The sequence below is a fragment of the Eptesicus fuscus genome, chromosome 19 (genome assembly GCF_027574615.1).
Source record: "Eptesicus fuscus isolate TK198812 chromosome 19, DD_ASM_mEF_20220401, whole genome shotgun sequence".
Classification (NCBI taxonomy): Eukaryota; Metazoa; Chordata; class Mammalia; order Chiroptera; family Vespertilionidae; genus Eptesicus; species Eptesicus fuscus.
Window position 1 is genome coordinate 7,353,684 of NC_072491.1, and position 16,909 is coordinate 7,370,592.

At 39.4% G+C, this 16,909-nt stretch overlaps 1 protein-coding gene across 1 annotated transcript; it reads left to right on the top strand.

The window, feature by feature from the left end:
* Positions 1-1,727: 1,727 nt before the first annotated feature.
* OTUD6B (OTU deubiquitinase 6B) lies at positions 1,728-16,070 on the top strand. Its single transcript, XM_008148553.3, has 7 exons — positions 1,728-1,864; positions 2,802-2,953; positions 7,054-7,134; positions 8,769-9,081; positions 9,805-9,866; positions 10,997-11,103; positions 11,871-16,070. The coding sequence occupies exons 1-7, from the start codon at positions 1,783-1,785 to the stop codon at positions 11,953-11,955; spliced, it is 882 nt and encodes a 293-aa protein (XP_008146775.2). The 5' UTR covers positions 1,728-1,782; the 3' UTR covers positions 11,956-16,070.
* Positions 16,071-16,909: the final 839 nt, after the last annotated feature.

Genomic DNA, 16,909 nt, shown 5'->3' on the forward strand with positions numbered 1-16,909 from the left:
ATGGCATTTTGCCCTATTCCCCAGATAGGGAAACCAAAGAGGAGGTATTACCATCATAATCTGTTGATTGCATTTTCAGTTTATAGCTAGTCTGGATTCATGTGTTTCCATTCCTCTGCAGAGCAGTAGGTTCGTGAAATTCTGGTAAATTTGCAACTTGTTTACTGTTTCTTCCAAATGGATTACTCTCATTTCTCTCCGATATTACCCTGAAAAGGCTCTGGGCCGGCTGCCTGCTTGCCTGCTGAGAAGCACCCTCCGGGGAGGCTGTTTCTTTCTTTGTACTTCTCTACAATTCCCATTTAATCTCTTTTGTAAGAGATGGTTAAAAGTACAAAAAGCGGCTAAAAAAATTCTATTAAAGCATCCTAGAAATGGCTTAATTGAGAAGCTATGAGACTTAAATGAAGAATTCTGAGCTGAATGGAGAATCCGACTTTCTCTACAAGGAACTGGGGAATCCTACTTTCGCCACAACACTAAAACCAATTTTGGTGTAGTTATTTTCACTTCCCTTTTAACATAAAATTCCCATCTCTGTTCTGCTCAATATGGTCCCCAGGCAATGAAGAATGCTGTTTTGTGGGGGCAAAAACAACACAGGAGCCCCGGGTACAATTGACAGAAGGGAAATAACTAATTGACTTTTTCTTAGCTACATACCCAGTGGTAAATACAAAAACTAACCAAGGAAAGTTCAACTAAGGTATGGGTTATTGGAGAGATCGATTGGCTGCCTCATGCCTACCCCTCAACAAGGGACCGAACCTGTCACCTAATCAGAAATTGAACCCATGACCCTTGGTGCACAAGACGAGGCTCCAACCACTGAGCCACAGGGGCCAGGGCAAAGCTCTATTCTTAAAAATTGGAACTCATTTGGCCGCCAGGTACCCTTCTAGTAGGTATCTTTATTGTCAGGGCCCACAGGCAATAAAGGCAGGGATATTTATGAGAAAAGGAGGGGATGTGAATAGGAGTTTCTGCAGGTGCAGATTAGCTAACACAGTGATGCTCATTCGTGTGTTTAATTTTTACTCTGGTTTTATTGTCATCTTTGCAAACAACTGTTTGGATGCAATGCTGTTTTAGGCCCAGTCCAAAGGTCATTTTAACAAATCCCACAGGTTGGAGGAGTAAGATCTGCGAGGCCACTGCCCTGGGATGGCAGCTCAAACTCCACTTTAAAGTGCTTCTATTTCTAGTATCTTAAACACTTTTAAAACAATAAACAATTTACTACCTGCTGTTTGGCTGATGGAACGGACAGATTCCTATTGATAGTTATCGGCGGTTTTATTGACGTTTGATTTTTCTTCCTTACCTTTTCTTTTTTCTTTTTCTTTTTCTTACCTTTTCATTAGGCCTTCTTAGCAATTGGAACCAAAAGTGAGATTCAAAAAAAGCAATTGGAACAAAAAAATTTCCAAAATGGTTCTCACTATGTCATCTCCGGGCGCCTCACATCAGGACCCAGAGCCAAAAGCGCAGCTTTATTGCCCCAGGGCTGCACTCTCCAGTCCGCAAAGCCCGCCCCGTGCCTCCCGGCTCCCGCACCCCTTCTAGGTGGGCGTGTCCCGCTGGAGTGCGCATGTGCGAGCATTCCGGTTTTCCCCCGCCTCCTCCTTCCAGAGATTCGGCCTATCCGGTTCCGCCTTGAGGGCGGGGCTAGCCCCAGCCTAGCCAATGGCGCGCGGGGTGAGGGGTGAGGGGTGAGGGGTGGGAGGCGCCCGCCAGCCGGCGGTGCCGGCTTGTTCCTCGGAGTGCGGGCGCCCGGTGGTCATGGAGGAAGGCTCGGCGGACGAGTTTGACGAAGAGGAGCAGCTGGTGAGGAAGCAGCGCCGAGAGAAGAAGGAGTTGCAAGGTGAGGGGGACCTCGGCTTCGAATCCGCGTTGTCCCAGACTTCCCCAGAGCGGCCGGGGTGCGGCTCCCTTTCGCCTCCGCTGCCCCGGAGTCCTTTCACCCTCTCATCTTCAGGGGCACCCCCCCCTTCTCAGCTCTGGGGGCCCCAGCCCCGCGCCCCTCGAGTGTAGGGGTCTGAGACCCTCCACGCCGCCCGGGAGGACGGCCGTCCCGCCTCCCTCCCGGTCTCCCCGGCCCGTTCCTGCCCAGTCACCTGCCCTTGGCCCTCATGGGCGCTTTTTGAAATACCTCAATTTGGGGGATTCAGAGGGGGTGCTGGAATAGATGGAGACACTGCGGTCATTTTATTTTCCTTGGACAACCCTGCCACAGCCAACCCAGGGTTGTCAGTGAGACTTTTTGGAGGGCAGGGGCAATTCGGCTTCTTCACGTGGGCTCCTCTCTGTCCTTGTGGGATTGCTGTGATTTTACTCCTGTTTACGTAGTTATTTTTTCTGTGTCCTCTCCCTTCTCCATCCCCTGAAACCTTTCTAACGCAGTTCCTCATGTGGTGGTGACCCCCAACCATAAAATTATTTTCGCTGCTACTTCATAACTGTAATTTTGCTGCTGTTCATGAATCGTAATGTAAATATCTGATGGTCTTAGGTTGAGAACCCCAGGTTGAGAACCGCTAGCAGGGTCGCCTAAGACCATCAGATATTTACATTAACAGTAGCAAAATTACAGTTATGAAGTGGGAAAACACAGATATTTACATTACGATTCATGAACAGTAGCAAAATTACAGTTATGAAGTAGCAGCGAAAATAATTTCGTGGTTGGGGGTCACCACAACATGAGGAACTGTATTAAAGGGCCGCGGCATTAGAAAGGTTGAGAACCACTAGTAACCCCTCGATTTTTTATTTTTTTTATTTTTTGGGTGGATTTCCAGCCAAAATTCAAGGCATGAAGAATGCCGTTCCCAAGAATGACAAAAAGAGGAGGAAGCAGCTCACCGAAGATGTTGCTAAGCTGGAAGCGGAAATGGAACAGAGACACAGAGAGGAACTGGAGCAGCTGAAGCTGACGGCCAAGGGGAGCCAAGTATGTTTCTCTTTGCCCACAGTGCTTGGCAGCGCTTGTCCACATAAACTGCTCACCGTATAAAGTCATGCATTTGGAGGGAAATGGAATCTCCCAATCCTGCGCATGCATTGCCTTCATTCTTCCTGTGACCAGGTCTGCGTGGTAGTGTGTGTTTTTGTGAGGGAGGTCAGCAAAGAAAGGACACTCTTAAGCAGGCGTCCTCAAACTACGGCCCGCGGGCCACATGCAGGTGTTTTTGCCGTTTCGTTTTTTTATTTCAAAATAAGATATGTGCAGTGTGCATAGGAATTTGTTCATAGTTTTTTTTTTTAAACTATAGTCCGGCCCTCCAACGGTCTGAGGGACAGTGAACTGGCCCCCTGTTTAGAAAGTTTGAGGACCCCTGCTCTTAAGTATTACTTGCCCAGAAGATGGACAGATTGGTAACGCGGACTAGAGGAAGCTTCGCCCAGTGAAAGTTGGAAGGACAGATGTGTAGTCCCCACATTGCCATTAAGTATGGTTGTAACCTGGGTAACGTTACCTAAACTTCCTGAGCATAAATTTCTCCACATATACTAATACAAACACCTCTGCTGTTTGAGCAAAGATACTGTTCGCATCAAGTGGGACAATGAATCATTTTTAAGGTATAAAAGTGCTTTAGGGACAGGTCGTGATGAATGAAAATTTACTGGTTTCTTGGGTAAATTGGAGCATACTGTCATCATTTTATTATTATAGCTAATACTAGAAGCCCGGTGCACGAAATTCGTGCACGGCGGGGGGTTGTCCCTCAGCCCAGCCTGTACCCTCTCCAATCTGGGACATCCCTCTCACAATCCAGGACTGCTAGCTCCCAACTGCTTGCCTGCCTGCCTTCCTGATTGCCCCTAACTGCTTCTGCCTGCCAGCCTGATCACCCCCTAACCACCCTGCTGCCAGCCTGTTTGCCCCCAACTTCCCTCCTCTGCCAGCCTGGTCACCCCTAACTGCCCTCTCCTGCAGGGTTGATCACCTCCAACTGCCCTCCTTTGCCGGCCTGGTCACCCCTAACTGCCCTCTCCTGCAGGGTTGATCACCTCCAACTGCCCTCCCTTGCAGGCCGGGTGCCTCCCAACTGCCCTCTCCTGCTGGCCATCTTGTGGTGGCCATCTTGTGTCCACATGGGGGCAGGATCTTTGACCACATGGGGGCAGCTATATTGTGTGTTGCAGTGATGATCAATCTGTATATTACTCTTTTATTAGATAAGATAGAGGCCTGGTGCCCGGGTGGGGGCCAGCTGGTTTGCCCTGAAGGGCGTCCCGGATCAGGGTGGGGTTCCCTTGGGGCATGGAGCGACCTGAGCAAGGGGCCTGTGGTGGTTTGCAGGCCTGCCACGCCCCCTGGCAACCCAAGCAGAGGCCCTGGTATCTGGGATTTATTTTCCTTCTACAATTGAAACTTTGTAGCCTGGAAGCCAAGCCTGTGGCTCCCTCCGGGGTGCCGGCAGCCATTTCTGTGGCAGTTAATTCACCTTCTACAATTGAAACTTTGTAGCCTTAAGCAGGTGGGCCCGGAAAGCTTTGCTTCCCCTGTTGCCGGCGGCAACCCTGGCCTGCTCTCTCAAGCTCCATTCTGCCGCCATTTGTTTGAATTTGTTTACCTTCTATAATTGAAACTTTGTAGCTTGAGTGGAGGCTTAGGCCTGCTATGGAAAGGTTGGCTTGCTCTGTTACCTGGGAAACCTTGCTCTCTGTGGCTGTAGCCATCTTGGTTTGGGTTAATTTGCATACTCACCCTGATTGGCTGGTGGGGGTGGCTTGGCTGTGGGCGTGGCTTATGTAGCGGAGTGATTGTTAATTTGCATATTAGCCTTTTATTAGAGAGGACTAGTAGCCCATTTGCAGGAAGAATCCTGCAAGCGGCCGCTGCGGCTGCTGCTGCTGCTGCTGCCACCGCCGTTGCGGCCACCGTGCCTGCACCCGCAGGCCGCTGCTGCCCGCCCCGCTCCACCCCGCCCGGGCTTTCCCTCTGGCAGCCACCTTGCTTTCCGCTTTTCCTCCCTCTTCCTTCTAAGTTGTCTTCAGTCTTCACTCCTCCCTCCCTCAGTGTATGCAAATTAACCGCCATTTTTGTTAGTTAATTTGCATACTTGCCCTGATTGGCTGGTGGGCGTGGCTTGGCTGTGGGCATGGCTTATGTAGCAGAGTGATGGTCAATTTGCATATTACCATTTTACTAGAGAGGATGTGCTGTGTGCCAAGCACTGTGATAAACGTATTGCATGCAACATCTCATGATGGTTCTCATAGTAACACATTGAAGTATTACCTATGACAGTGATGGCGAACCTATGACACGCGTGTCAGCACTGACACGCGTAGCCATTTCTGATGACATGTGGCCGCTGAGGCGGCTGCATGCGGAGGATGAAACATTTGCGAAATAATGTTTTTTCCTCAAAGTGACACACTACCCGAGTTATGCTCAGTTTTTTGGCGAAGTTTGACACACCAAGCTCAAAAGGTTGCCCATCACTGACCTATGAGGTAAGTGCAGATGACCCCATTTTCAAGTGGGAAACAGACTCCACGAGATTATGAACATTGTCCTGAGTTCATAGCATCTATTAAGCACCAAAGCCAGATGTGAATGTTGAATTCTGTTATAATTTTGTATAATGGGGTAGTTTATTGCTTGGGTTTTGGATATCAGAGGTCAGACTCCATAACCTCACTCCATTTTGGTAGTCAGAAAGTTCTTTATGTCTATGCAAAGTTCTCCTGCCATAGTTAAATTTTATTTTGTTTGGTTCATTTTTGGTCTGCTGTTGACAGGGAAAACAGCTTGTATGTACTGACTTACAGTGGTTGTTCTATTAAACATAGTCTCATTTTCTTTGATTTTATTAGCCAGTCATCGAGATCCTGGCCTTCTGTGCCCTTAGATATTTTATTGGCAAGTCACAAGTTTGGTGCTCCAGATGTTTGTGTTGTCACAATCAGGGTGTTCCTATTTGTCTCCCCATCTTTTTAGTGAGATAGTTGTGCTTGTTCTCTCAGGCCTTTTCCGTTTTGAAATTTCTTTCCTGGGTTTTCTAGGGACAAAAATCTTTGATTATTAAGCTACATATTACCCAACTGTTCAAATACAAACTGCCATTTTACTTGGGACTACTAACTTTTTCATTAACTTAAGCTTGTTTCCTTTCTGCAAGCTGCCTGAATTATGTCATTACTTTCTCTTTTTTTTCCAGATGCTTCTCTGTATCTTGCCTATTGTCAGTATGGCAATTTATACATTTTAACAGATTCCTCTGAAAAAATATAAGAATACTAATTTCACTAAAGGTGATAACTATACTTTGAAATTTTAATCTGATTTTAATATTTTGGTCATTTGGACTATAGCCTTGGAGAGATTTTAGAGGCACTGATATGTTGGGTGTGGATGTGTCATACTACAACCTAGCTTCACTTATTTGCAGTAATAAAATACTAGCTACTAATCCTGATAGTTAAAAGTTAACATCTTTTTTCTCCAGCAAGTACATGATCCCCATTTAATGTTTAAAATTCATTGTAATGTCTTGTTGATATTTATAAGTTAAATTCTACCTATAGTAGATGGGAAAGGATAGTAAAAACTCAACTTGTTCCCAGGGTCAAGAAGCAATGCTCATTAGGTTCTGGTTAATGATGTTAATGCCACATTTGAGGTGAAGAAGGTAGTAATGAACTGAGCCAGCACAGGACCTTGTCTGTCCTATGAGTACTAACATTTAGAGAAGGGAAGGGTAGAGGGCTGAATGCGTTGGTCCTTAAAAGCATTATTTAGATTAATGGAGTGGGCATGCTAAGAAGGAAGAAAAGCATGCAGGGATGAGCATTGTCTTGGAAGAGCTCTAAGGAAAGTTCTTGAGGATCTCGTAAATTTTCTCTTATAAAGAGAGAAAGGAGGCAGAACTATGCTATCTAATACTTTCCTACTGCTGTTACTCAAATTTGAATTAGGGGATTATATGTATTTGTGATTTTCAATAATGTATTGCTCTGATACTTTGAATACTAGCTTAAAAGTATTTTTATTAACCACTTAATGCTTTCTCTCTGTTTTGTGTTTTTTTTTTTTAGGGAGATTTTGATGCTGTTAACATTTCAAACTTGGTTCTTGAGAATCAGCCGCCTCGGATATCAAGAGCACAAAAGAGACGGGTATGGAAGTCGTTTCACCAAGTATTTAAGTCAGTGCTGTGTGCTCAGTACTGTCTTACGTGTCATATAAGAAGAGAATAGGAAAATAACGATGGAGTTCCTTGTCAAAGGACCTGATCTAACGTTCATGAAATGTAACACACTTAACCTGCTGAGTTTCCACTTAGCCTAACCTACCGTAGATGTTCTCAGAACACTTACCTTCGTCTACATTGGGCAAAATCATCTAACACAATGACTGCACTGTAGCGTATGGTTGTTGATCCTCATGGTCACTTGCCACTGTCCATCATCATGAAAAAGTATCCTACCACATATTGCTAGCCTGAGAAAAGATCAAATTCAAAATTTGAAGTAAGGTTTTCACTGAATGTGCATGCTTTTCTACTATCATAAAGTCAAAAAAATCTAAGTTGAACCATCATAAGTTGGGACTGTTTGTAACTATCTTTTTTTCTCCAACCTCAGCTCTTGACACTTTTCTCTGGTATTCTAGCTATATGAGCTCTGTTAATCTGTGTGACATATATTGCTTCTGGTTTTTCATCTTTCCTAGTCCAGCTGCCAAGAATGTTTTCTCTTTTTCTCCAACCTTCTCATTCTACCTCCTATCCATCTTTCATATCACAAATCTCTCATTAACCCCTCCCCTTCTTTGCATATGCTTTATAGGAAGATTTCTTATGACATTTGAATACGGAAAGCAAGTTACAGAATGTAATGTATACCATTTTTACTAAAAAAAAAGTTTTGTTTTTTTACACATTTTCTATGAGTACATCTATATTTATTAAAATGCAAAGGAGGCCCTGGCCGGGTAGCTCAGTTGGTTGGAATATCCTCCCAAATACGCCAAGGTTTAAGGTTCGATCCCCAGTTAGGGCACTACAGGAAACAACCAAGAATGTATAAGCAAGCAGAACAACAAGTCGATGTTTCTCTCTCTGTCTCTCTCCCTTCCCCCCTTCCCTTCTCTCTCTAAAATCAACCAAAAATAAATAAATAAAGTAATTAATTAATTAAAAAAACATATAGGAAAAAAATCTAGAAGGATATACAACAGACCACTAGAGCAGGTACTGGGATTGACAGTGGTCCTTAAGGGTAATTTTAGTCTTATCTGTAATATTTTAATTTTTTATCTAGAAGAATATTTTTATCTGTTACGTGAATAAAATGTTTGTGTCTGTGTTCACACACATATTTTCTTCAAAGCTAGATACATATAAGTAGAATTTCTGTTCCCTTCTAAAGGCTTTAGCATGTTAATGTACCACTGGTGTAGTCGTAAGTTACAGAGCTTGGTATGAGCCTGGACTTAAATTGATAAGGTGTGTGTTAAGAACTAGGATAAGCCAGTCTTATGAGAGGACATTGAAATCAGTAAGTACAGTTTTTAGAAACTTGGCATGTAGGCATATAGTTTTTACAAATTTTATATTTTTTCAAGGAAAAACTTGAGGACATTTGTCCTAAAAAGGAGTTCCCAGTATAGAAGACTCTAGGATAGTGCTTATGGGAGAAGGAAGAAAAATGGCAAAATGTTTTAAGAATCTTATCTTTATATCTTCTTAATAAATGTAAATTAGTCCTAATTTGTATGAGTTAACTTTCCTACGTTGTCCTCTTCTTAGGATAAAAAAGCTGCATTGGAAAAGGAGCAGAAAGAAAGAATAGCTGAAGCTGAAATTGAGAACTTATATGGAGCTAGACATGTAGAAAGTGAAAAACTTGCTCAAATATTGGCAGCTAGACAGTTGGAAATCAAACAGATTCCCTCGGATGGCCACTGTATGTATAGAGCCATTGAAGATCAACTGAAAGAGCGGGAATGCCCTCTGACTGTAGCTGCCTTAAGAAGCCGAACTGCTAACTATATGCAAAGCCACATGGAAGACTTTCTGCCATTTTTAACAAACCCTAATACAGGAGATATGTATACTCCAGGTAATTTATTTCCCCTTACTATGTCTTGGTATTGCAGTTGTGGTGGTTGTTATTGTTAATCAAGTGCCTCCTGAGACTGAGAATAAGAAAAACTGGTATAATCCTTATGGGGGAAAAGATCTCAAAATTTTTACGTATTTAATTATTCTGCAGTTAAAATATATTGTTTTATATACGATGCTGATACAAATAAGGTAAATGTTTCCAAAATAACAAGTGGAGGCCCTATTGGATGCTACCTCTGAGAAAGGAGTTTCAGCGCATTTGTACTGCTTTTACTCTGATTCTCTTCACACATTTCTTAAGATCTTACGGTGGAGCTGATTTTATAGAGGCTGCATTTTTATTCTTTTGGTATATTCTTTCAGATGCAGCTTTAGGCTTTAAAATACATGTCAAGGTAGTGAATAAGTTGACGATTTGGGGGAGTTGTGGCTTGGGATAAGGAGAGGGAAGTAGGCTTGTTATGTAGTTAAGGTCCTTCCTTGGGTCTCAGACTGAGGGAGGGAAGCAGAAATGCTTTGCTCTTGGATGAATGGTAGTGGAAAATTGTAGTGAATTAAGTTTGAATCTGTAAGTGGACTAAATTCTGGAGAGTACAGATAGAGAAAGAGGAAGTTCAAATCTTGAGTAGTTTTATTAGAAATTGTAGAAACTATAAAGGGATTTTATAACAGGAGTTATGACAATTATTAAGTGCTATATTCTGTTTATTCTCTACAGAAGAGTTTGGAAAGTACTGTGATGATATTATAAACACAGCTGCATGGGGAGGCCAGCTGGAGGTAAGTTTAAATTATTCATAGTGGTTGTGGATTGGTAAATTATTTCTAAATCCCAGACATTTTTCAGATGATTCCAGTTTCTCTTTGAAGATTCCTTTTCTTTACTTACTTGCTATTTCTCTGCTGACAAAGTATTGAATTGTCGGGAGGTAACATTTTTAGGCTTTTAATTATGTACCTTCAGGAAGGGAATTACAGTTTCCTTTTAAATAGCCCAGCATTTGAGCTGTGGTTGTTGAGGCTAGTGTCGCATCTGCCTTAGTGATTCCATTTGTGATGCTGCTACTGACAAGGTATTTGATTTTTATTTTTTTGGACTTAGGAAAGTTAAGAGTTTATTGAGGTACAGTAATGTTTACCCTAGTGGCTCAACTTGATGAAAGTCAGTATTGGAAGAGTAACATATCAATTACATCAGAAATAGAAAACAGTATTTTTATTGAAATTACAAGTCAAGTCCTACCACACAAATCTATTACAAATGTGTCCTGAATTCCTAGTTGATAATGACTGAACGGCTTGTAAGTGTAAGAAAATATACCTTTAGACACTTGTAGGGATTTAAACGGGATCATTTTTTTAGCTCCAATTATTTATCTTATTTTGTTAACTTTGTTTTAAATTACAGAGCAGTGGCTGTCAACCCTGGTTGTACATTACAATTATCTGAAAAGCTTTAAGAAAAATAAACCTCCTATTCTCCGCTGTTCCCTATTTTTCCCCTTTTCCCTCCAAAATTGTAATTGATTTGGCCTATTGCTCTAACAATGATTTTTAAAAATCTTTTTATTATGGAAGTTTTCAATTATATTCAAAAGTAGAGAGTCTATATAATGAGCCCAGTCTACCCATTCCTTCATTTTATTTACAGTGACATTGATCTAAGAAGCTGTCATGTAGCCAGGGCTTGAAACTTCCGCATTTGATTTAATAAATATTTTATTTGTTTGTTAATTTAACAAATATGTATTAAGTGCCTACTGTGGGCCAGGTTCTCAGTGTATAGTGATGAACAGAGAGAATCCCTGCTCTGAATGGTTGCCCTATTCATGAATACCTAAGTAGTTTATGATTTCAATAAGATTTACACTTTTATTTATTTTTATACTAATCCATTTTCTTTCCTATAGCTAAGAGCCCTGTCTCATATTTTACAAACACCAATGGAGATAATACAGGCAGATTCTCCTCCTATTGTAGTTGGTGAAGAATATCCAAACAAACCATTAATACTTGTGTAAGTATCTAGAAATGTCTACTGTTTTGTTTTTCATAATTAAGACAAAAAGGATTATTGAAATATTTTAGGTTGTTGTTAATAAAAAAAACACACAAACCTATCCTCAGCAGAACTAAATAAGCTTATTTACTAGTATGTTAAAGGCAATTGTAGAATTAAAAAGCATTGCCAAAATGTGAGATTTAGGTAATTATTTTTGCATATAAGTTAATGATAAAATCATTTCTAAAGGTTAGAAAGTTTTAGGATTAGTTTGAATATTGTTCTGAGTTGACATTAACAATGCTAAAAGTTTCAACAAGTGAAAAAATTGAAATATACTTACGTTGCCTGATTGTTTATTCTTTAGAGATCTTTTTCTTCATATTGTAAAAGTATTTTACATGATTGAGAAATCTGAAACACAGCATGGAGAGTTTGCTATCGGCTTTAGTGTTTATTAGATAAAGCTTCTAAGGTGGTCATTAATGGCTTAGATTTAGGTTAAAATTTTAAGCTTATTGAGTACTCAGAATTTCATTTCCCCCCCTCTAATGATTGTGTTTTACTGGACTTAAACTCAGCAGACATAGTTAGAGATCTTATGCTTTTCACATGCTGTTGAACTTTTTAAGTAATATGCTTATGCAGTTTATTGAATGATACATCTGTGGAGTGATTCATTCAGAGGGCTTGGTGTTATATGCATAATAAACATTTATATACAAAGAATTACCTTTATCAAAATCAGTCATTTCTCTCTCTTTTTTTTTTTTTTTTTTCAGATATATGAGACACGCATATGGCTTAGGAGAACATTACAATTCTGTCACGTGGTTGGTGGACAGACCTACTGAAAATTGCAGCTAGTTTACAAAGTGTTGCACAATTATGTTTTAGTACTGTGTGCCGATATGAGTATTTATACCAAATGCTGGATTGTTACTGAAAAACACAACTACTTTAAATCAGTTTTATGGCATAGCTGCTAATAGGTTTTTTTAAAAATGTCAGAGATAAACTTTAACCAGTATCCCCTTTACTGGTATTTTAAACACTTGTAAGTTCATTGTGGAGAGCATCATTCATAGTCCAAGATGCAACCCTATTTGCTTATATTTTTTATTAATATAGGATCCTGAACATTCTGTTGAAATAAATCTTAATGTTTTACTAAAAGCTTTCAGTAACCATTTCAGTGTAATTTTTCTGGAAGATTGCAATAATGTGGGGATGGTGATAGCAAATTTAATTTATCCTGATAAAGAAACTGAGTGCAGTAATCTTGGTATTAGGGAAATTAATGCTGTGAAGCTTTTTATAACCCCATCAAAGTTCAGCCTAAAAGCTTGTTTTAATGATTAAGGATTTTAAAATGTTTTTTTTTTCATGGGAATCAGCTGTTAAAACTTTAAGAAATGAGACAGATTCAAAATATATATGTGTTCCCTATCAGATTTGAACCTGTAAATAATTACAGATTAGCCTTTTATTTTTGTGTAATTTTAAAGGTCCCAACATAGTAATGTCTGATTGTTACTACTTGCTGTCTGTACGCTTTGTGGTGTTTTCTCCTTCACTGCTCAGCTGCTTTGCTTTCCTTGCACTTTTTTCCACTAAGAAATGATTTGTGACCTCTCTTACCCATTAACTTGTAACTTGTACAAGTTAAAGTAGTAGCAGTGTCAAAAGTGTCCAAGGCCAAATATACTTCAAATCCTTCCTCTTTTCCAATTTCTCTTTCAAAACCTTTCTCTTTTTGCTTCATTCTCTAGGATTAAAAGAAAGCCTTTTTTACTGTTATTTTGTTAGCCTTTTAATGTCACCTTTCCGTAATCTGAAGTATTTGAGAATGTTTGTATCACATGTATGGATCAAGTTGAAAGCCACTCTTTAGGAGCCAGACTGTGTATTAAAAATCAGTATATAATACCTTTTGGTGTGAATGATTTATCTAGCTCAGATTTCAAGTTACACATAAACAGTATTCCTTCTAAGAAAATAGTACTCATATATACAAATGTGTCTGATAATTTGATAAGAAAGTATTATGAAAATTAGAATTTTTTGATTAGATATGTTTTTCCCCAATTAGGAAAAGCTTCATTTATCATGAAGTTTTTAATATTTGAATTTTTGCTTTATGGATGCAACTAATTTTTGCAGTTAAATACCAGGTTTATATATTAAAAGTGTGGTGTCAATCTCATTGATGATGTGGGAAGCTGGTCAACTAGAGCAAGTAAGTACTACATGAAGGTATTCCATTTCAAGGGATTAATAACCATTCTGCTGCCAAGCAAAATGCATTCTGAAGGCTGCCTGTTTTGAGATCCGAGTTTTCTTGAGGCTCTGAAATTTATAAAATAATGAAATTATAAACTAATTATATTGCTTTTATTTGAAGTAAGGTGTTGCTTTAAAATTAAAAGGTAACCATTAAGAAGTAATAAAATAAGCCCTAACCGGTTTGGCTGAGTGGATGGAGCCTTGGCCTGTGGACTGAACGGTCCCAGGTTTGATTCCGGTCAAGGGCATGTACCTTGGTTGTGGGCACATCCCCAGTACAGGGTGTGCAAGAGGCAGCTGATCGATGTTTCTCTCTCATCAATGTTTCTGGCTCTCTATCTCTCTCCCTCTCCCTTCCTCTCTGTAAAAAATCAATAAAATATATATTTTTTTAAAAAAGAAGTAATAAAATAAGGTATCATGAAACCTAGTAGTTATTATAAATTCCATCTACATTTAAAGCATTGGAAAATGCCTTACTGGTAGTTGTTGTTTTTTTTTTTTTTCTAACAAGATGAGTGGCATTTTTTTATTATAAGTTTATTTTTAATTTGTATAATTTTTTAAAATTTATATTTATTATTGAAAGTATTACAGATGTCCTTCCTTTCCCCCCATTGTCCCCCTCCAACCCATTCATGCCCCCTCCCCAGGCCTTCCCCACACTTGTCTGTGTCCATGGGCTATGCATATGTGCATATAACTGCATTGGTTAATCTCTTCCCGCTACCACCCCTCTGACATATGTCATCTTTAAATGGTTGATATGGTTATGAACAGCATTTGTATGGTTAGCTCTGTTTTTTTCATAAAACTTTAGATAAAAATCATTTTAGCTCAAACCTAAAATTGAAGTCTTTAAAAAATGGTAGATGTTAATTTAAAAGCAGATATACTAATTTCGTTTGCTGTGTAATGATAATCCAATGGAAGTTTCATAAGCTTTCTTTTGCTTTAACTCAAAAAATATGTCAGAATTTTGGAATGTGTTAAGTCAAGAATTTTATCCACTTAAATATGTTTACAACTTGTGTAAAGCAAGACAGAATGTGTATAACTATAGTGAGCAGTATACTTTTGTTCATATTATCTGTTTGCCAAAAGAAGAATAAAAGATGAATTCAATAAACATTTGTTTAAATTGTTATTCGTTAACACCTTTATATTATAGAAATAGAGAAAACTCAGTTTGTTTTAGAATTATATCCAGCCTATACTTGTATATTGTCCTCACATATAATTGAAAATAATGCAATAACATATTCTTGCATTTAAAAGATTTGGAATAAATATATTATGCCCCAAACTGAATGAGGGAAGTAGTGAAATAATAGCCATTTAAGGCCTGGCTCTTGGAAATCAGGTTGGAATTTTGGATATTTTAAAATAATGAAGGTTTATTTAGGCCTTAGGGCAAGTGACTTGGAATATTTTCAGACTGGTGGGTGTTGAAGAAAAGACAAATGAATAATTAGTGTACAAGAATGTGAAGCAGTAAGAAGGAAGTTTGTGCAAATTAATGCTGGCACAGATTTGTTAATATATTGTCTTGGTACAAGTTGTCATGAACTAGGTAAAGGAGCAGATCAGTTGTTTTTCCTGAGAATTTAATTAGCAATTTTATACTGCTTTTGCTTATTGAACAAATGAGAGTGTTTTTTCTTCCTGTCAAGTATGTTTTAACATAATCGATTCTTCTACTTTGTCTTGCTTAAAATAGTCTCTCTGCATCTTGTAGAAATAATAGAACTAATGGGGTTTCTAATTCTTTTTTCAAGGTAAGATTTAGGAAGCAAAGTTCTTGTCCTTTATCCCATTGTTTTTCCCTCCTACTTGAAGGCCTTTGAGCCCAACCTGCTTCATCTAGCTACTATCCTCCTGTCTTCAGCTTAAATAGCACCTACCTTGGCAAGCTACCCAGAATCCTGCCACCCGGGTGGGTAGGTACCCACTTAATGCGTTTTTCTAGTGACTACTCGAAATTAGCTATTGTATTTAGTTTGTTATTGTTGTTTATTATTGCTGTTATCTTCTCCTAGTATTTAAATGCTTAGAAATAACTTGTTCACTATTATAATATTCAGCACATTGCCTGGCCTATATATTAAGTGCTTAATAAATGTTTGTTGACAGTCTTAAGGATCAGTTGAAAGTACAGTATATGACTGAGGAATTGTCATTAGGTTAATGGACTTTTAGGAAAAGTGAGAGATACTGACTGACAGTGCTTCTACATAAAAGGGCTGCTTTCTAATTTACCTTGCCTTTGAATGAAATTTTTTTTTTATATCCTTTCATTGATCTCAGAGAGGAAGGGAGAGGGAGAGAGAGATCGAAACATTAGTGATGAGAGAGTCATTGATTGGCTGCCTCCTGCATGCCCCCCACTGGGGATTGAGCCCACAACCCCAGCATGTGCCCTGGACTGGAATCAAACCTGGGACCCTTCAGTCCTCAGGCTGACGCTCTATCCACTGAGCCAAACCAGCTAGGGCTGGATGAATTCTTAAAACTTTTGTTCTTTTGTGGAATGGAACTCAAGGGAGCTTCCTTTTTTCTTAACTTCTGATAGTGTGTTATGGTTAATCTATACCTTCATGTGTTAGGACAATTTGATTTTAATGAACCTGTTAAATATAAAGATCCTTTAAAATAAGTGTACATACTAAAAATATATTAAAAACATTGTTAATATACTTACCATGAAGTTTATAGTTGTCTTATTTCATTATAATTGGTATGATGGTATGTCTTACTGAAACTCACTGCCTTTCTACAAGATTGCTGACTATATCGATTCTTTAAACAGGGATGACTTACAATCCTTCTCCTGATTTTTCTTCTATCACTCTTGTCTTGACAAAAGGAAACACATATTTATGTTTATAATCTTAACAAATACAGTATCAACATGGGGATTAATGAGAACCTGAATGCATGAGTTTGATGGGCAAAAATAACGACCTTGTTTTAACTAACTATTTTTGAAACAGGCATTTCTCCCCCCATGAAATCAGAAAGGCTTACACACCTACCTCAGAGTGTTGGCTTTGTGAGCTGGGTAATTCCTTGTTGTGGAGGCTGTCTGCGCTTTATAAGATGGCCAGCAGCATTTCTGGTCTGTACCAACTCAGTGCCAGCAGCAGATGTGAGGGGGGGATATCGCTACACATTGCTATTCATTGAACCTTGTGGTTTTGAACTATATATCTTCTTCAACCAGTACCTATGTTTAAGCCTCCACTACTCCAATAAATCTGCTTCTACAACTAGTCCCAGTGACCACTTACCTGTCCTTATCTTATTGGAAATGTCTGCTGCATTTCACAGTGGACTGCTTCTTGAAATTCTTTGACTTTTCATAACACTACACCTTGCTGGTTCCTCCTCCTTAGTCTTAGTCTTTGTTCTGGGCTGTGCCTCTTCCTCTGACTTTCTTTCAGGTTGTTGCCCTTGATTAGTGGTCGGCAAACTCATTAGTCAGCAGAGCCAAATATCAACAGTATGACGACTGAAATTTCTTTTGAGAGCCAAA

Bases quoted from the DNA above. Each gene is read 5' to 3' on its own strand.
- OTUD6B (XM_008148553.3), top strand. From the start codon at position 1,783: ATGGAGGAAGGCTCGGCGGACGAGTTTGACGAAGAGGAGCAGCTGGTG. The intron at 7,135-8,768 runs GTATGGAAGTCG...TCCTCTTCTTAG, and splicing joins CAAGAGCACAAAAGAGACGG to GATAAAAAAGCTGCATTGGA. The intron at 11,104-11,870 runs GTAAGTATCTAG...TTTTTTTTTCAG, and splicing joins AACAAACCATTAATACTTGT to ATATATGAGACACGCATATG.